At 40.7% G+C, this 20,745-nt stretch overlaps 1 protein-coding gene across 5 annotated transcripts in view; it reads left to right on the plus strand.

The window, feature by feature from the left end:
* Positions 1-20,209, plus strand: part of DCAF17 (DDB1 and CUL4 associated factor 17) — a 44,086-nt gene extending 23,877 nt beyond the window's left edge. The window contains exons 9-14 of one of the 5 annotated variants that reach the window (XM_048868574.2): positions 525-667; positions 3,025-3,134; positions 7,808-7,895; positions 10,744-10,827; positions 13,683-13,838; positions 14,533-20,209. In XM_048868574.2, coding sequence (XP_048724531.1) covers positions 525-667; positions 3,025-3,134; positions 7,808-7,895; positions 10,744-10,827; positions 13,683-13,838; positions 14,533-14,712 — 761 coding nt within the window. In that variant the 3' untranslated portion in view covers positions 14,713-20,209. Of the gene's footprint in view, positions 1-524; positions 668-3,024; positions 3,135-7,807; positions 7,896-10,743; positions 13,178-13,682; positions 14,313-14,532 lie in introns of those variants that run through there. The other 4 variants (XR_007359038.2, XR_007359037.2, XM_048868575.2 and 1 more) reach the window with 4 other exon arrangements.
* Positions 20,210-20,745: the final 536 nt, after the last annotated feature.

Below are 20,745 nucleotides of genomic sequence, written 5' to 3' on the forward strand. Positions count from 1 at the left end.
CCATGTTAGTGGCTGTAGAAATTATTTGTAGAATGCTAGTTAGTAAAGGTTTGTAAAGTTTTCTGGTATCCATTTAGATTAAAGTTGCTATGTAAATTCCTTCTCCCATTGTTGCACGGAGGATTTATATGAGTAGCTTATTAATACTGAATGTAACTTGCTCCACATGAGCTGAAGGGAGAAATAGATTCCTTTTGCCATTTACTGCACTGAGTCCTAAGATTTTCTATTTGTAAAATTTATAAATGCAGCTGCAGATCCATTGATTGTGATTCCCCCATTGTTTTCTTGAGAGATATGTGGAGGGGAAATATTAAAGTTCAGACACTTTCTTGCACATAATGCCACTTTGCTAGGTAGAAGTTAGTTGCCCATCTGTATTGTATTTCTGTGTGCACAATGACATTAAACACTGTAATGAGTTTTTAGAAGTTCTCAAGAATGAATAATTTAATTAGAATTCTATGGACCAATGGAATTATGAGGCTGTTAATAATGATCTTAACATTACACAATGTTTACAGATACCCCTCCTTTGCTATTTGAAGTGTCTTCTCTGGAGAACTCATTTCAGATTGGAGGATACCCTTGGCATTACATCATCACACCTAACAAGAAAAAGCATAAAGGAGTCTTCCATATTTGTGCTCTGAAAGACAATGCTTTGGTAAATATTCACATAGCAGCCTCACTCACCCTACCATCTGAGTAACACTTGGAGCAATAAAGATTTTAATTCTCTCCTACAATGCCCTTTTAATGTGTTGATTGCCCCCTCGCCAGGGAGTGCCATACTTAATGGGCTGCATCTATAGCCCAGCAATGCTGCTTCTGATATTGCCAAAAGAATCAACACAAAGCAATGGAAATATTTTCTTCCCAGCAGTGTTGCTTCTGGTGCCTCCTACCTTCCCCTGCACACATAGCATTACTTCCTTTGTGTTCCCAACTCAACAGTGATGGGTTGAGCTGAGTCTTGCCGATACCCTGCATGGTGCCATGTTGTTTCCCACTGTCTACAACCATTTTACAAATAAGCTGCTTTATTATTTGGTGTCTGATCCTTCTACTCCTGGGTGAATTCTGCGCCACTGTGCACATACAGAATTTATGTGCCTCACAGAATTTTTTTCCCCTGCAGAAATACATTCTGTTGGAATGTGGCTGCAGTTATGCCTTCCACCCATCAGGGGCTGCAGTGGTGCCAGAACAGAGCAGCCGCTCCCAGGGCAGCCCCAGATGCGGCTGCATTCCTCACAGTGCCTGCCCCGGGGCCAGGTTAGGTGGCTAGGGGGATGGACAGCATTGGGCACATGAGGATTCTGGGGACGGGATCACAGACTGGGCTTCATAAGGGCTAATGGTGCGGAGACAGACTGGGGCAGGGACTGAATGGGAGTGGGGGTGCAAGGACACATGCGGACAGGGTAGGGAGATGGCTGAATGGGAGTGCAGGGACCCGTTGGGACAGAGAGGGGGTACAGGGACACATAGGGATGACGGTGAGGGGGCTGTCTGAGTGGGTGCAGGGCGACACAGGGATGGGGGAGAAGGGGATGGCTGAGTGGGGGTGCAGGGCCACATATGGGCAGGGACATACGTGCCTTACTGAATAGGAGAGGCTAGGGATCAGCCAGGGTCTGCAAGGGGAAGGCTCCCTAACAGTCCCTCCCCGAACCCCCAAAAATCTGTTATATACTTCTCCCACTCACACCCAACAACCCTCCAAAGTTCACAACCAGACTCCTTCCCAGCAATTACGTCCCTCTCCCTCAGCTCCTCTGTTACCCCGATTCCCCAAAGCCTCTGCACGGCTTCTGAGGGGGTATGAGAAGTACAGTTCTGTATTGTAGTTTAAATAAATTACTCAGAGTTCTGCATTAATATGCCTAGTAAGGAATCTATTTGTCAAAAAACATTTTCTGAATCTTTTTTGTTGTCTGTATTTTACAGACATACTTGCTGACAGGTATTTTGAAATAAATTACCAAAACAATTGAAACTGGTATGATTATATTGTATAATTTTGACAAATAAAATATGCAGAATTTTAAAATATTGTGCGCAGAATTCCCCCCAGGAGTATCCTCCTTTTGTGGTTTCTCTTTCAAAATGTTTTTGAACACTATGTTTATAATTGTGTCCTTTGTTAAAAAGTTGTATTATCCACCATTTCGTCATTTGCATGAGCTCACTTTTTCAGACTTTATTTTGGCTTCCTTGTTCAGGCTAAAAACACGTCTATAATATTGGCCTGCCAGTTTAGGATTCTTCAAGTACCAAGTTTCTCGTCTAGGCGTGTCCCCATCTCTTAGTCTGTTGAGACCAATGTCCCTTCCTTCCTGTCTCTTTTAATATCAGAATATACAGGTCTTCAGCCTCATGGTGAAGTACAGCTGTACAAAATGTGGTGCTTTTGCTTCACAGGTCTCAGGCAAACCTCTTGCCCTGGCTTTATTTTGTGTGAGTTCACACCCACAAAAGTTTGTTACAAATTAACTCAGAACAAAACTCTGCCAAAATGCCTGAATTTTTCCTGGTTTGAGGCTGAAATCATAAACCGTCCCAGGTTCACAGACCTCAGTAAGCTTTTCCACATACCTGCCCAGGTCTTGGGTTTGTTGTAAACCTCAATGCTTGTATAAAAGCTTTTCGTAGGTCTCATCCCAAGTCAAAGCTCACTTTGTTTTGAATTGGTGAAGTGCTTGCAGGCTAGGTCTTTAATTTTCAACGTGTAGTTTCAGGAGAACTAGGAACAGATCTAATCATGTTAAAAGCATTGTTCATTAGATACTAAACAATGTTACAACCCAGTGTGATGGAATTTCTTTCAGTCTTGGTGTTCCATAAGGGTTTGCTTATTCCCCTTACTGATTCAGCTCCATTGCTGCTTCAACTTTTTGTAGTGTCTATATGGTTCTACCCAGTACTGTAAACGCTCAGATGCAGATGGGAGGGAGCTGAGCTTTTCCAGTTTAATCAGATCTAAATATAATCATTCAAAGCCTTCTCTTCCACCTTCAGGCAAAAAATGGCATACAGGATATGAAGTGCTGTTCATTAGAACCCGACTGGATATATTTCCATCCAGATACTTCAGGCAGAATAATCCATGTGGGACCAAATTTGATAAAGTAAGTATGAGCACTAATTTTTTTCAGAGTTTGTTGTTTTCATTAAAGAGGCTACAGGATAACATCTTATTAGCATTCTGATTTTGGGAGATGGCTAAGAGTTAGGGTAATTATGGAGTTCCAGGAGCACTGCCATTGTTAATTTGTGTAGTGTCAGAAAAACACATCTGTAAAAATGACATCATGTAGTTTTTTTACAAATTCTCTTTTTTTCTGACCTCCACATAAACTTGCACATTAAATAATTAACATTATATACAGTTACAGACAGGCAAGCTGGATCCTTCATGATACATGAGGTAGAAAGAACTCCGCTTACTCTTCCATGAGAGAGTGCATGTGTATATAACCAGAGAATACAATTGGCTTGATAAATAGGGATGAGACTAACAGCACTTGCAGCCTTAGGGTGTTATGATCCCAATTGTAACTATAAAAATGACTCCATCTCAGATATGTTTGCTTGTTTTCTTAACATGTTTTTTGGTACTATAAGCAATAGAGAGGCAGTGCAATTAGGAAAAACAAGCTGGATTAGGTTCTGCCTTGTATATCCTCCCAGAACGCGACGTTCTTTTCAAAGACTCTACTACTAGTGATGATAAAAGAATCCAGAAAAACCAGGGTTTAATTTTTAGACACTAGGTTGAGTCTAGAGCAGGGGCAGGCAAACTTTTTGGCCTGAGGGCCACATCGGGTTTCAAAAATTGTATGGAGGGCTGGTTAGGGGAGGCGGTGTCTCCCCAAACAGCCAGGCATGGCCTAGCCCCCGCCTCCTATCCGACCCATCCCCTGCTTCTCGCCCCCAATTGCTCCCCCGGGACTCCTGCCCCTCCAACCCCCACCCCATCCCCTGATGGGCCCCCGGGAGTCCTACCCCATCCACCACCCCCTGCTCCCTGTCCCCTGACCACCCTTGATTGCCCCCCTGCTGCCCCATCCAGCCCCCCCTCATTCCTGACTTGCCCCCCAGAACCCCTGCCCCATCCAACCACCCCTTCTCCCTGTCCCCTGACCACCCCCCGGAACCCCTGCCCACCCCCCGCTAACCCATCCAAACCCCCCCTCCTTCCTGACTGCCCCTCCCCAGGACCCCTGCCTCATCCATCCCCCCTGTTCCCCACCCTCTGACTGCCCCGACCCCTATTCACACCCCTGCCCCCTGACCACCATCCACACACACCCGCCCCCTTACCGCACTGCCTGGAGCACCGGTGGCTGGCGGCACTACAGCCGTGCTGCTCAGAGCACCGGGTCAGGCTGCGACTCTGCATCTGCGCTGCCCGGCCGCCCAGAGCATTGTGGCTGGCGACACAGCATGCTGAGGCTGCGGGGGAAGGAGGACAGTGGGGAAGGGGCCGGGAGCGAGCCTCCTGGGCCAGGAGCTCAGGGGCCGGGCAGGAGGGTCCCGCAGGCCGTAGTTTGGCCACCTCTGGTCTAGAGCACTACTAAAGGGCCATCTGCCAGAAAAGGAGCATTCTGGGAAAGGCTCCTGTACAAAGAGTGAACCCATAGTTATACTTAATAGTGCTCTTTAGAGAGAATAAGCTGTAATTCTTGTGTATGAAATAGCTCTGAAAAAAATAGTAAAAATAGCTGTGATTTTGCTTACATAGGAAAATTTCTTTAATTTGTATTTTCCTAGTCTATGTAACAATCCAGATGCTTTTTAAGAATTCCAGCTTCCACTATTACAAGTTCATTCACATGCCTTAAGAATAAACCTTTGAGACCCAAACCCCTTTCTGGGTGCATAAGCTTTGATCAACTAATGCTGTGCATTTTCTATTTCCTACCAGCAGATTTAACCTGTTAAAATAAAACAAATCTGACTTTATCATTCAGACCATTGACCTTTCTCTACTGTCCTGCAGTCCTCGCTTGCCATTGATTTCCTCTCTGTACCTCACCCCGAAGTTCATTATGGGAATTTTATTCCAAAGTTTGCAGGTTTTTTGGCTTTGCACTGAAATGGCACTTTTAAGCATAAGCAGAAAATTAACACCTGAGGGAGCCAAGTAAGGAATCAGGCCAGATTTGCTCTTCCAGTGCCACCTGAAAAGAGTGGAACTGGGCCAAATTTTATCCCCGCCACTACTTTTAAGATGATGTACAAATGAGCCCAGCACATCTTTCAGTCATTTTACTTCTCCTTCCTGACCCGTCAATTTTAAATTTTGTACACCCTAGGATGTCAACTCTAGAATATGCACAGTTTGATTTGAATGTCTCATCTTCTCAGCATACATTCAAATACTCAGTGACAAGCCCATGATACCTTACTTCCTAGCCCAAATATTCCCAGACTGTTCCCCCACCATGGTGAGCATGCAATCACTTTCTGATACTCCTACCATGTTCTACTGACAGACTGATACAGACCTCATTCTGTTCAGCTAAAAGATCTGAGGCCCAAGCCCAGACTGCAAGAGAATGGATTTGGGATAGGGTGGGCGGGAAAGAGGACAGAACAATGTCTTTCTTTTAACAGTGAAAATTATGGTTATTAAACTGAACACACTGTAAACAAGCGGCCTTCCTTGAGGCAGCCCTGCTAGTGGTCCCTTGCCTCAGTTTCTCTCTTCAGTTCCCAGTAAGTCCACATGAGCTTTTTCTCTAGTCCCTCCTATAGCTTATTAGCCAAAACAGTGCAAAAGTCCCAAACCAAATGTCCCACAGCATAGTCACATCAACCCTGTGCAAGTAATCTTTGAGCCCTGGCTTCATTCTCCCCATCCTGGTGTCTTCTACCAGATGTGGACTCCTGGAATCCTCCTCTGACCCTCCACCCCAGCCCTTTCTTCTGGGGCACAACCCACTCTTCCTAGGGGGAATTCTCACAGTCTCTCCACTGGTTCGTCTGGGACCCAGCTCTCTGGCAAGGAGACATCAGCCCGTAAGCCTCTCTGGCTTTTGGCTTCAGCTCTCTGGCTTAGCGGCAGCAGGCATTTCCCACTGCTGTTCCTCTGGTCTTCAGCCCTCTCCTGCCCAGCCCTCTCCTTACCAGCAAATCGCCCTTGCTGCTCTCTCCAAGAAACCACCTTCTTTCTGGCAACTCTCATCTCCGAGTCTTCTGCCAATAGCTCTCACCAGGCCTCTTAGAGTTCCTCAAGTGCTGCCCCACCCTATTAATTAGCCCAACTGGAGCACCTGGACTGCAACAGGAGCACTGAGCCCATTTTCACTTAAAGGGCCAGCTACCCTGTTATACACACCAATGACAATCATCTTATTCCATACATTTTTTCCCCCAAATAGAAGATGTATTTTAAGGAGACTGCATAAGTGCTGGTTCTGAAACTTTAATTGATCGTTTCTTGACTTTTTAGAGTTTAAAATTTCAGCTCTCTATAAAATGATGTAACAAAGCTTTCTCCCTCCCCCCAAAGAAATAAATTTTCAAACTTAATATTATCACTGCAGATATACTTCTGGGGAGGTTAATTTCTGTTGCTTGAATGTATTTTAAAAGTTACATACATGCATTGAAGCACAAAATGTTTTGTCACCTCCCACAATTATACAGTAGTTCATATCATAGAAGACATTTTTATTTACATTGATCTACATTTTAATTTTAAAAATATTTTGAAAACAGGATGAGAACTAAATTTTGTCTGAGGGAAAATATAGTCAAGGTTGTAGTTCTGAAGCCTATTTTGGGAAATATCTAAACAACAAAGGCAGATTTCACTCTGTTATTTCCTGTAAGGGGGGGTTACTAAATAGATTCTACTAAATTCTACTTCTGTATTTTCCCCTTTTCCATAAATGTTACGTTACTGTGGCTCATTTTTCAAATTTTAAGATAATTCATTTTATGAATAAAGTTCGGCATATTTCTGTAGAGAATTACTGTTCTCTAAAGGCTAGTATGGCTTATTTTCTGTTATGGAGTGATCACTATTTGTTTTGTGGTAGTGCCTAAAAGCCCTATTAGAGGATCATTGTACTAGGCAATGAATACACAAATATCTCACCCCGAAAGAACTACAGTCTTAGTAATCATATGTTGCTTCCATCAGTGGATCCTGTGCTGGTTCAACAGCTTTGTAAACATGTAGGAAGAAGTGTAAAACACTGATAACTAGCAATGGACCCAAACTAAAAGCTCATATCCAAGCCCTCTTCTGAACTTTGGGAGAAGTCAGATCCAAATTTCAACTGTGCAACTCATAGCTATTCCTGAGGTTCTCTCAAAGGAAAACTTGCATATTGAGTGGCCTCAGTAGTATGCATTATGGAATGTTAAAGTTTAGTGACATAATTATGACCAGTCCTCCCCTACATGACTCCAACTTAGGCTGAGAAGTAGTAGGCCAAAGAATTACCACCAACCTATAGCACCTGGACAATTTATAAACCAACCAGCATCAGGAATTCTAGAAGAAACATGTGCAGACTTCCACATGGTGGATGTGAGCAACAGTAGAATTTAATAAGGAAACATATTGTATATTCTAGAAATGATGTGCTAATCAGATGTAATAAAATTGCACAGATAAATGTGTTACAGTAATAACATCTTTCAAATGTGGTATATATTTACCCTGTACTGTATTTGAAAGAAGTTATGACTGTAACTTGTCTGTGCTATTTTAGTACATCTGGTTTTAGAAATCACAGCATGTTAGATTTTAACATGACTTATTTTATATCTTTTTTTTTTAAAGAGTCTTGAAGCTGAAAGAAATTGAAAATAATAAATACCAGCAGGAAATTGCAGAAGATTTTGTCATCATGGCCAACAGGCAGAACAATGTGAGACTACAGCAGGAAATTCTTAATACAAACAATATATTTTACTTTTGCACGATTATATAGCATATGTAGGTGATTCATATGCATATGTATATCAGTGTATGGTGTGGGCCTGATCCAAAGCCTACTGAAAGACACTTTGACTTCAGCAGTCTTTGCATCAGTCCCGTGTGAGAAGAATTTCAAAGACAATTATATTTTTGGGGTCTCTCACTGAAACCTTCTGTCAGTTTTTAGGTTCTTGGCATCTGTTGTGGTGAACAATGCAAATAGTTGCCTGGGGTGTAAACCTTAAGACGCACACAGAGACGGATTGCTTTGGCAAGGAGGTGTCATAATTGTATGCAAATTTGATAGCAATGAAGTTCAAATGGCTGAAAAATGTCAAGCCTGGTGAAAACAAACATTTGTGACACAAACCACAAAAATCAAATGGAAATGCTAAAAAGACCAGACCCCACTCTGGTGCATGTTAGTGAAAAACCTTTGATGACACTGCTGTAGCTTGGAACTGTAGTTTACTTCAGCAGAGACTTGTAGGGTTTTTCATAGTTTATGAATACTGAGTCCCTTGCAGTCACTGACACTGCTTTTGAAGTTCCCCCATAAATAAAAATGTGTGTATTTAAAAATATACATAATGTCAATAGTAAAACTCCCATTAAATTAGTAGGGGCAGGAGTAGCCCCAAGTGCACACCTTTTCTTTTCCTTTTCCCAGGATTTTGTTTAGGGAGGATGATCTTGGCTTGGGAATAGGAATCAAGAGACGTGAGTTCTAATTCTGCCACAACCTTCTCTTGTGACCTTCCTTAGCCAAGACACTAAGGGCCCAATTCTGAGAGGTGATGAGGATTCTCAACTCCTATTGATGTCCAGTGGGAATTGAGGACACTCATCACATTCAGGATCAAGCTCTTAATGCTGCTATGCTCCCATTTTCTCAACTATGTAATGGGGATAATAGCACCTACCTCACAGGAGTGTTGCAAGAATATATTAATTAATGTTTGTAAATCACTTTGAGAAAGTAGAAGTAATGTGGTGAAGATGGTGGTTTAATAAGAACACAAGAATAGCCACACTGGGTCAGATCAATGATCCATCTAGCCCAGTATCCTGTCTTCTGACAGCAGGCAGTGCCAGACCCTTCAGAGGGAATGAACAGGCAATTATCAATTGATCCACATCATCTAATCCCAGCTTCTGGCAATCAGAAGCTAAAGGATACCCAGAGCTTGGGGCTGCATCCCTTGATTTTTTTTATTGGAAGTCTCCTTTTACTCACCAGTGTACCTATTTGCTAAATTAAGGGTCTTCCATATGAGCTGGATTGCTGCCTTATTATTTGTACCTTGATAGATTATTTATGTAGGCCACATAGGCACAACTCAATTAACTTGAAGGTGGTTGTGCACAGCCAGGTGCAGGATTGGAACCTAAATTGCTGGCTTGACTTCAATATTTCTAACTAACCCAGTTTTTCTGTAGAAACTGTAATTACCTCAAGTCACTAAAAAATACTCCAATCAACAAAAATAATTAAATCAACGAGATTACACAATCTTTGTGCTAGAATTTGTACAGTGAAATTAGGTTCACTGGCATATCAAGGGATAAAATAGAGGAAGAACAGGATAGCGGGGGAAATCTTTAAAGATGTGAAAAATATTCCTATTTTCTCTGCAGGGAGTGGGGAACAAAATAGTTTTAAAGGAGGAAAAGCAGTTTAGTGCTGTCTTTTCTACCTTATATTATATATTTATATAGTTTTAACCGCAAACAATCCTAAAATGCTTCACCAACCATATGGCAGGGATCATCTGTGACGGATTAGGTCACAGAGACCCCCTTGGGACTGCCACCTGACGTGCTGAGAGTACCTCTGCTCCCGTTTTTCCTGGCAGCTTGGGACTTCAGTACCCTGTCTTGTTGAACCAGACACGTTAGCCTGCTGCAAACACAGACCCAGGTCTGAACCACATCCCCCAAAAGCTGCAGGCTTAACTGAAAACAGTTTAAGAAGTGCTCCTGTCTCCAGCACCCAGATACCCAGGTCCCAATGGGATACAAACCCCAAATAAATCTGTTTTACTCTGTATAAAACTTATAAAGGGTAAACTCACAAATTGTCCACCCTCTATAACACTGATAAAGAGATAAGCACAGCTGTTTGCTCCCCCAGGAATTACTTACTTACTCTGGGTTAATTTATAAGCAAAAAGTGATTTTATTAAATATAAAAAGTAGGATTTAAGTGGTTCCAAGTAATAACAGACAGAACAAAGTAAATTACCAAGCAAAATAAAACTAAAACATGCAAGTCTAAACCTAATACAGTAAGAAACTGATTACAGATGAAACCTCACCCTCAGAGATGTTCCAATAAGTTTCTTTCACAGACTAGACTCCTTTCTAGTCTGGGCCCAATCCTTTCCCCTGGTACAGTCCCTTGTTCCAGTTCAGGTGGTAGCTAGGGGATTTCTCATGACTGCCGCCCCCTTGGTTCTGTTCCACCTCCTTATATATCTTTTGTACAAGGCAGGAATCCTTTGTCCCTCTCTGGGTTCCCACCCCTTCTTTTAGATGGAAAAGCACCAGGTTAAAGATGGATTCCAGTTCAGGTGACATGATCACATGTCACTGTAAGACTTCATTACCCACTTGCCAGCACACACTAGACAGGAAGACTTACAAGTAAACAGCCATTTACAACCAATTTAAAAGCGTTACCAAATTTCATATAAAATGAATATACTACTAAAAAAGTATACGCATCCTATATTATTACCTGCCACGCAGACACACACTCTCTCTCTCTCTCTCTCCTTTTTTAAATTCTGTCTCAGGCGAACAACTCAGTAACTGTAACCGCTTCTGGCCGAGTGGTGAAAAAGCGTTTTAACGTGCTGGATGATGACCCAGAACAAGAGGTAACTGTGATACAGTGAGCTAAAAAGGACTAAAAGATTGGCCAAGGAGTTGAGACATCAAGGCATATCTCTCGTTACAAGTGCAGTCGCTGGAACTTTTAGCTATATTAAGCTCTACATTCATTCTTTATCACCACACTTCTGCTGCCTTCATTCCCCTCCCTTTGCTTTCTTCTCATCTTTATCTCTTTCTTCTTCTTTGTTGCTACTGGTGCCTGAAAGAGTCTTCCTCATGTAAGGACCGATCCTACTCCCATTGAAATCAATGGCAAAACACTTAGTGACTTAAGTGGTATGAGATCAAATCCTTAATGTGAAAAATGACAACCATTCAGATCACGCCTTAAAACATTTCTACTGACACTTTTCAGCAGTAAATACAAAGAAACAAAATTTTAAATTATATTTTTGCTTTGAGACTGGATCGTCTGATCCCCAGACTCTGGTATGTTGTGTCTGAACTACATTGTCTCCCCACTTTACTGTAGTATGTGAACTCAAGCCAGGGACCGGACCATCTCTTCCTCTGCTCTGTACAGCACCGAGCACACACTGATACATTATTGACTGTGAACAAAAATACTCTGTCACTCGTCACTCATGAAATTTTTCTTTGTTTTCAATAAAATTGAACAGTTTAAAAAACAGTGGATGGTGATGGGAACTCCTGTGACATCACAATTCAGGTGTAAGCTGCAATGTGGCTATATAGAATCATAGGACTAGAAGGGACCTCAGGAGGTCATCCTATCCAGTCCCCTTCACTCATGACAGGACTAAATATGATCTAGATCATCCCTGACTGGTGTTTGTCTAACCTGCTCTTAAAAATCTCCAGTGATGGAGATTCCACAACCTCCCTAGGCAATTTATTCCAGTGGTTAACTGGAATCTGATAAGTGTGCTAGAACGCTACAGAGCAGGTCTGATCCAGATCCTCAGATTAACCATGATGTATCCTTCCTGCTTGCTGATTTCTTTCCAGTTTTATTTCTTCTGTGTTTCATTTACTCAGTCTTTGCATTTTGTTTCAACTTGGACAAGAAACTAGTATGGGAATTACTAGTTCACTAGGCTGGAGCTTGTTTCCCGCCCCCCCTGCTCATAGTCTTGAAGTGCAGAAAAAGAGGTGAAAATCTTCACATAGTCTTCTTTTTCATTCTGTTTGTTTGTATTCATTTTATTTTACCCTGGATATAAATACATTATAGTCTTGAAGACTAGAAGAATGTTCAGGCCTGCTGTGACTTTGCCACTCCTAAGTAATGCAGCCATTAAAAACAGGGAGGGTGGGGGAGCGGCGGAAGGGAGAGTGAGACGAGTGGTTGAATCCCCCAGGATTCAATGTAAGACTTTTTGCTAGATCATTCTAGCTAAAGTGCTTCAGCTAAACCTCCCTTCTTCCTAGTCTTCTCTTCCCAACCCCACAAAGGTAAGTAAGGAATGAGCCAGAAGACTTTCTCCAGTTATCTGAACAGCGCTTTTCTAAAATACGACTGTTATATCCACAGTTAAAGACAGGACCCTATATGCTATTAGTTAGATAACATGGGTTATCAGATGAATAACATTTGGATAGTTTAGGCTACACTGTTATGAAAAGAGGTCTGAAGCATCTAACTGGCCAATTAAAGTTCTGAGTGTTTGGGTACCCATGTAACTGCATAGTTCACCACTCTTTGGTCAGGTTAGCCTACCTTAAATTTTGATGCCAGTAGATCCTGACTAGAGGAGTTATTCAACCATCTTGGTAAATTGCAGGGAAATTATTTAAGGTGTTTTTTTTAATTGAATATTTTCAAAGTAAAAACACTACATTGCTAAGGTCTTCACGTAGTGTTTGAAAAACATTTTTTTAGCTCTCAGCTAGGACTCAGCTGATATTCACACTGACATGAGAATTCTAATGCCTCAATTTCTGGCAACCATTTCCACTCTTGTTGCCATGGAAATGGATACCAGCTCAGTGAAAACAGGGTATGTTTTTACATAGCCCTTAAAGCTTGGAGTTAATGTATATTCATTTATAATCAACAGAATAACAATTACAAAGAAGACACTTCAGTAGTCAGAACTCCACAGATTTTGTTCCTGCTATTGAGCTTTATGCTCTGAACTATGTGGAAAATACATTTCCTTGGATGTAGACAGGAGAAGAGCAAAAGAGTCATTTAGCGTATGTCTCCGCGGCAACCAGGAGCCAGCCTCCCAGCCTGGTCCACAGACTTGCAGTAGCACTCCAAAAATAGCGGTGTAGACCATGCTTACTCACATGTGTTGATAACAGCTTGTCTAAACCCGTCCTTCCCCCATCATAAACTGGAGCTGCTGACTGTGTATGGATGTAGAGGTATGTAACTTTAAAGAGAGGATACAGGAGTTTTTGTGATTTATATTACCCTCGTAAATTTCTCAAATCTCACGGCCTAGATGTTGACAACAGGTTTAAGTCATACTGCTACTAATGTGTATAAGCAAAGGGCACTGAAGTGAAGTGATGCCTTACTTCCTCTCCCTCTTGTTGTTTACAGTATTCTGTTTTACATTTCCTATATGGTGTATGTAAAACCCTTACACTCATGCACTGAGACAGTACAGGACCTTATTTTCTCTTCTCCCCCTCATACGGGGGCTCTGCTGAAATGCACTGAATAGTTTGTGGTTGGAAAGATGCCTATAGCTTACTATCTGGATGGCAAAGATTTTCCTGATGAATGATAGCAGATCTGTGAACTGGGATACCTTCCATTTCTTTCCTTTCCCCTTCTGAAAAAAACATATGTAAAGTTTTTTTTAAAATAACTGTAAAAGTCTATTTATTAACTGGTCAATTTGAGATTTTGTTTTTTCATAAGACTTTCAAAATTGTGGACTATGAAGATGAGCTGGATTTGTTATCTGTTGTGGCAGTTACTCAGATAGGAGCTGATGGGAAAGCTCACCTTGACTTTCACTGTAATGAACATGGGATTCTACTTAAGAGTATTCCTTTAGTGGAGTCTTGGGATGTGGTGAGTATAATCCACTGAATTCAGTTTACATTAACATTCCCCTGTATCCACTTGACACACTGCTTTGCATCCAAGTAACTGTTCTGTTCAAATTTTTGAGTCAGATGTACAATACAACTCCCACTGGCAATTCCCATGTATAGTATCTGTGGCAAAAATTACTTCATTGAATTTCCAAGTATTCTGTGATACAGTAGTTCATTTATCTGAAAATCCCCATAATCTTAAATCAGGATTTCCCTCAATGTGCATCAGTTGCATTGAAAAATGTATCTTTTGACAGTTATAAAATGCTTATCAATCTAAGCCTTGATCCCACAAACACTTGTATGTGTGCTTAACTTTATAACCTTTGAGCAGTCCGACAGATGGCAGTGGAACTTCTAATGTGCACAAAATTAAGTATGGGCCTAACTGTATGGGAATTTAGGTACTTAGACACCTAACTCCTATTGATTTTAATGGGAGTTGGGTTCCTAAATACCTTTGAAGATCTGGACCATGGTTTCTAAACACTGTCCTTGCTTTATCTGAAAGACCAATTATCCATATATGCTTTTGTTATGTGTACTAGGAAAATGAACAGTGTTCTGCTGTAATTTTTTAATCAGTTCTAGGGAAGTCTTATTTACATGGTACTTACACCAGCCTCTGGGAAATGAAGTGGTCATTCAAAATTATTTTCTCATTGCAGACTTACAATCACGAAGTTTACTTTGACAGAGACATTGTGTTACATATAGAACAAAAGCCTAACAGGATCTTCATCTGTTATCTTTACCAAATGTTCTGTGATAGTGCAGAGGAAGATGAACATTCAAGCCTTGAAAAAGCGGAGAAAGGTTTCTGTAAAAAAAGGGGAGAGAATTTTTGAACGTTTTTAAGAGAGAAAGACCTTCTGCATAGGCTTCACTGTACACAATATCCACAGACTTTGTCTCTTTGGACTAGTTAAATATTATGTTTCAACCACTGTGTGTTAAAATGTATATTTTCAGCTTAAATATTTGTATTGTCAGGGTTTTTTAATTTCTCTTTTGCATATGAAGATAGTCATTGTATATATTTTCATAGACCAGAATTTAACTTCATTTATTTGCCTTTTACTTTTGCTATTGATTATGGCTACTGATTATGATATTGTAACACAAATAATGATCGTATTTATTGCCCTTGTCCACCAACCAACCTGATTTAAATACTGGGTATCAGGCATAAGGACTTGAACTTACTGACATCCATACTTTTACTTATGCTTAGATCTTCTCTTGCAACTTTCTTTTAATTAGTCTATATTGTAGTAAATAAAAATTTTAGGATAAAATTATATATAGAATCAAAATAGCAGAGTTGTCATCAAGCTATTTAGACATGAGGGAACCATGACCTGCTGTGAATCCTACTTGACAGTGTAAAAACACTTAAGGGTTTTTTTTTAAAATGACGTGTCTAGTAATTAACCTAACTTACTTATCCTTCCTTCCTTCCCTCTTTGTGAAACCCACCAATTTGATGATCTCTTCCTATGTCACAGTCCAGAAATTTTTAAATCTGAGCCAGAGGTGTCAAACACCAAGCCTCTTTGATGCACTGCTGTATCCCGTGTGGCATATTGAGATTAGGCAGAATGTAAGCATTCATTTCTAAAAAACAGCAAGTGTCTCGGCCTCATGACTGCAACAAAAGCTTTCCAAATATGAGCCACAAACACCCTAAAATAGTGGCTCTGGGAGAAGTGAACTCCCCTCCCCTAATTCATCTCTCAGGAGTGTTAATTCTCAATCCTGATAATTATACGTCAGATTAAGCATTATCTATTTTACTGATGATCATTTTAGCAGATGGAATGAGGAAGGGCTTGAGCATACAGCAAGTGGCAGTGGATACTGTGAGTTTCGATCAGGAATGAAATGCAGATGGTGGAAGAAAAGAAGAGAGACAAAGAGGGAGGAATAAAAGAGAGAGGAGAATGGGGAAGGATGGGAAACAGAGAAATAGCAATGGTCATAAAAAACTGAGCTTATTTTTCCCTCTGATACTAAATGTTACAATAAGACACAACCAATAATAACTAAGGTTAAGATTTTGTCACAGTTATTTTCAGTAAAAGCCACGAACAGGTCACGGGCAATAAACAAAAAATTTTGGAAGCCTGTGACCTGTCTGCGACTTACTAAAAATAATGGGGGGGAAGGAGGGAGGGATTGACAGCTCCAGTCCCACCTGCCCCCTAATGGCAGACAGCTCCGGGGCCGCTGCCACCACTGGCAGCTGATAGCTAAGGAGTCCCCAGCAGTTTTGGCCCTGCTGCAGTGGGGCTGAAGCTAAAGCGGAAAATGTCACAGAGGTCTCTGAAAGTGATGGAATCCATGAGCTCCATGACAAAATCTTATCCTTAATAATGACTAAACATAAGGGTCTTATTTAACATAAGGCTTGAAGTGGTTTCCATTATATTCAGGGTTTACAGTTTCGTTTAATGGCTCTCAGCACCCCCACTATAAAAATTGTTCCAAGCACCCCAACCATAATTTTATCCTTGATCTTTCTATAAGCCTCCCCCTGCCATCAGTGGGAGATCCACTGTGGACAGTATATAGTCCTGAATGTATTCCCTGCACCATACATCATAATTAACAATGTAATTCTGCCTTATTACATGGCATTAGTTTGATACCCTTAATCTAAAATGGTTTAAAAGTACTACTTTATTATAATCACTTAGTTTGGGGTCAAATTATCAGTCATCAACTGTGCTCTCACCACCAAGTTGTGATGTGGAAACATTCTGAGCAGTAAAAAGGAAAAAACATTTGCCCTACAGTTTCAGGGCTTTGAGCCAGCCAGTCCAGTGTCCTGCCTAGTCAGTGGACAGTATCTGGTGCTATATAGGACAGATGGGATGGATAGGGTGAAGCATAAAGTGCTTATCTAGAGCCCAATCCTTAACCAGGCAGCTTTTTGTGCTGTAATTATATAACTGAACAAAAGCCAGATACTTTCAACAATTATCTCTAACTCAGTACCCATTCTTCCCTTTACTAAGATTCTGCCTTCTCAGTCACAATGAAGACAACCCCAAACCACCTTCTTATTCAAAAAAGTGTTCTCATAGCCCTGTTTTTATATCAGCAAAAGAAATTTTTACAAAGACACTGGAAAACAGAATTGGCATCAACACTTACCATGGACAAAATTACTCTCAAGCAGAGAGGCAACCTGGGCCTTTCCAATCCCAAGAAGTGCTTCTATATATTATTGGTTCCAAACAATTCAACCCAATAATTCTTCATCTGATAACCTTCACACTTCCTTTCACCTCTCACTTTTTTCTAATCATCTTCCCTTAGAATGCCTGGCCTATCCACTTCTCTACAAACCCTACATACTTCAAGCTCCTCCATTCTTTTCTTGTCCTCCCACCTCTTCTTTCTGTTAACCAATTTCATGTCTAGAACATATATACTTTGGGGAGAAATGCCACGCACTTGGTTTTAATAATACTCTTTATTCCCATTTCTACATCATTATTTTGGATGCACAAACAATATGTTTGTATTGATACTATCTAATATTGGAATCCATATGTCACCTTTTTAATTCAATTTTAAAGAGTCATTTGTTAGGGACATTAATGTTGTATATAAAAACAGAAGATTTAAGCAATATGAATCTGAACCCAACAAATATTTAAAAATTCAAAATACAACTGCACCCTGCAGTACCTAGGCTGTTTTGGTGGATATTTTATACTTTATTATCCAATATAAAACTGGTCCAGAAAGACCGTGCTTATGTTACATGTAGAAGAAGTTCAGGGTCTTTTGAATGTGAAAGTAGTTGAGACCACCTACAGATCCAGGATAAGGACCGTGGTTGACAAATCCACTACTTGGGCACAGTGGAACCGCCAACCACAAGGACAAAGCTCCTCTGCAGGAGACAGGTCTTTCCTCAGGGTTTGATCCATGCTGTGGAACGAATTCCCACAGGATGTAAGGACCACCATAAACCTCAGCACCTTGCACTCCACGTGCAAGGCACACTTCAACTTGTCTTCTCTAATATAAACACACAGCATCTTGTAGATATTTTAAACAAAATCTACCAAAACAAAAACACTACACCGCACACACAATTCTTTCCTGAGGAGAGGATAAGAGGATGAACCACATGTGACAGATGTTTGTTACATCATTTAATGCACTACTTGAAGGTGTTCAGATACTACAGTGATGAATGCAGTATAAGAACCTTTATAGAATAGAATTTTAATCAATAATAACTGGGCTCTATTCTGAAATTGTAGCAGTATCAATATAGACAGAGCAATCCTGCAAGATGCTAAACTATCTCAGTGGAAGCCAATGGGAAGTAATAAGAGTCATTAGTGAGACCGGGAAAAATGTCACGTGGACTGAAGGAAAGAAAAACTAAAAAGATATTTTGTAGGCAGTAGACCAATCTCCAGGTACCCAGAAGACTTGTGTCTCTGACCATGGCAATTAAGAGTTACACAAGGAGGATTTAAAAACCCCAAAATGTAAGTCTCTTCCCCCTTATTGGTTTTAGAGTTGATTAGCAATGGACTATTTCATCATCAGAAGGGCACACTACACATTGCATTACTGCCCCATGCAACCTTGAACAACTAGATTTGGCAGGAAGCAATAAAGGCAGAGACACACAGGAACTTCCTCAAAGTGCCAGTTGGGCAGAGCTGGTATTGAATCTGTCTCCCTGGCAATCTTATGGCAGATCTGCAGAGTTGCTACTGTTATCTAAAAAAACTCCACTCAACCTTTTCTTGACACTTTTTTTCACTTTTTGTTTTCCAAAGTGGTGTTTTGTAATCAGTACTTGAGTGGTCAAAGAACTTCTTCCCTGAATGAGAAATTTCTATTTCCAATTTTAAAGTCTTCATTAGCCTATTATACATTGTACAGTGGAGTCAGCTGTTGATCTGAAGATCTGTTGAAGTGTGCATGGGTTTGTGACACTTTCCAAAGACTGATTTTTTTTAAAGCCATTGCAGGCTTGTAATATCCTACTAAATCAGTTGTCTTGTTATGCAGATGAAATCTTCTGAAATGTGGGAAGAAACTCAGTTTTCTAAATTGTCGGATGTGTGTGATGAAAATGATGCATCACTGGACTCATTCTATGAAAGGCTTCATTTTAAGTTAGGATCCATGGACCAATGCTATAAAATTAGGGCCATACACCACTCTCAGTCCACTGCAAGTTTCACCAGTTAGGCTCTGTTCACATAGTATAGCTTTTCTTCAAGTGAAGAGAGAATTATCATTCACTATCAGATCAAAAAGAGGACCTCAAATACATTTCACTCCCATCTTCAATTAGCACCAAAACATGTACAACAGTAATGATTCAAATTTCTACTCTTCCCAAATAGCCCCCATCTGTCTCAGAATCTCAGACTTGCTTTGCATGAGTACTGTGTGTACAGAGACAGGAACTATTGTCCATTAACAACAAGTAAGCAGAACATTTGCACTTCTGTTTATCAATTTGGATCAATTTATCATTTCAAAAACATTATTGTGATCTAACAGCATCCGAATGCCAAAGGGCTCGCTGGTATCTGGTAGTGAGTTTCAGCTGGCCTGATCAGTTGAATGTACGCCAATTCACAGATGTGATAACCTGTATGTAAAAGGTGGCATATAAGATACCAATAGAGCGCTAATAACATACTGATCATTAATATTATTGTGTGGTGTACAGAGGACAAATTCAAAATTTCAAACATATTGAAAGTTATGTTATTAAAGTCTGTCTGCCGACAGACAAAGGAAGGTGGTTTTGTGACCTTGAAGATATTTCCAGAGAAAATGGGCCTGCAATTTACATAGAAGATAAAACAGGACCATCAAGACAGCAGGGGAGAAGGCTGCAGGAAACATCAATTTGCAATTTAGCAAACACCAGTGGGTAAGAAACCAGCAAGGAACTTTCACCACCAGACTCTATGTTGCCTTCCTAACACCTTGAATGAAGTTTATGTTAGGGGGGTAACCTTCAGAAGAATCTATTTCAAAGGTTCACTCGACCATAAAGGAAAGGGACAAAGAACCCCAAGTTTTAGTTCATCTAAGAAAACAAAGGAACTGAGCACTTAGGACTTTGTAGGAGATACTGACCAGAGGGGTTAGTCAGCCATCTTGCTGGAAGGTAGTAAGATGAGAATCATCCCTTGAACCAAGACTGTAGTTTTGTTACTTTTTAAAGACTGACTTGTTTTTCCACTTTTATTTGCTTGTATCCGTTTCCAACTCTATCCTTTATACTTGAACTCACTTAAAATCTATCTCTTTGTTAATAAACTTGTTTTACTTTTAATAAACCAATCCAGTGCTGTGTATGATTTAAAGTGAATGTTTACTCCAGTTAATGTGGCAAGCTGCTGGGTGTTCCATCTTTAAATGAACAAACAAATATCGCTGTGAAGGGTCAAGAGAGAGCTGGACATTGCACAGCAGATGGTTCTGGAAAATTCTGGAACTGAGAGCTGTTGGGGTCATCTCACCTGGTGCAGCCAGAGCTAGTGTATGTCAGAGTGTGATTGGGGTGCAACAAGCAGGCTGCTGGAATCAGAGTTGCCGAGTGACAGCTGCATAAAACACAGACACTCACTGCATGCTTATACGCTGGTTGGGAGCATCCAGACAGGGAACGACAACAGCAAAGCATTTTAAGGCATTCAGAGTTACAGGGCAAGTAGTGACACAAACCCCCACTAGTATGGATTGCACCCCAGAATATGACATTCATCCATTACTGTTTTATTAAAACATGTTCTGCCATAAAATTTGCCTTCATATAACTTCGCTTTAGTACATACAATGATAGAATGATGTCAAACCAGACTAAAACAAGGCAGACT

This window comes from Caretta caretta, chromosome 11 (assembly GCF_965140235.1).
Source record: "Caretta caretta isolate rCarCar2 chromosome 11, rCarCar1.hap1, whole genome shotgun sequence".
NCBI lineage: Eukaryota > Metazoa > Chordata > Testudines > Cheloniidae > Caretta > Caretta caretta.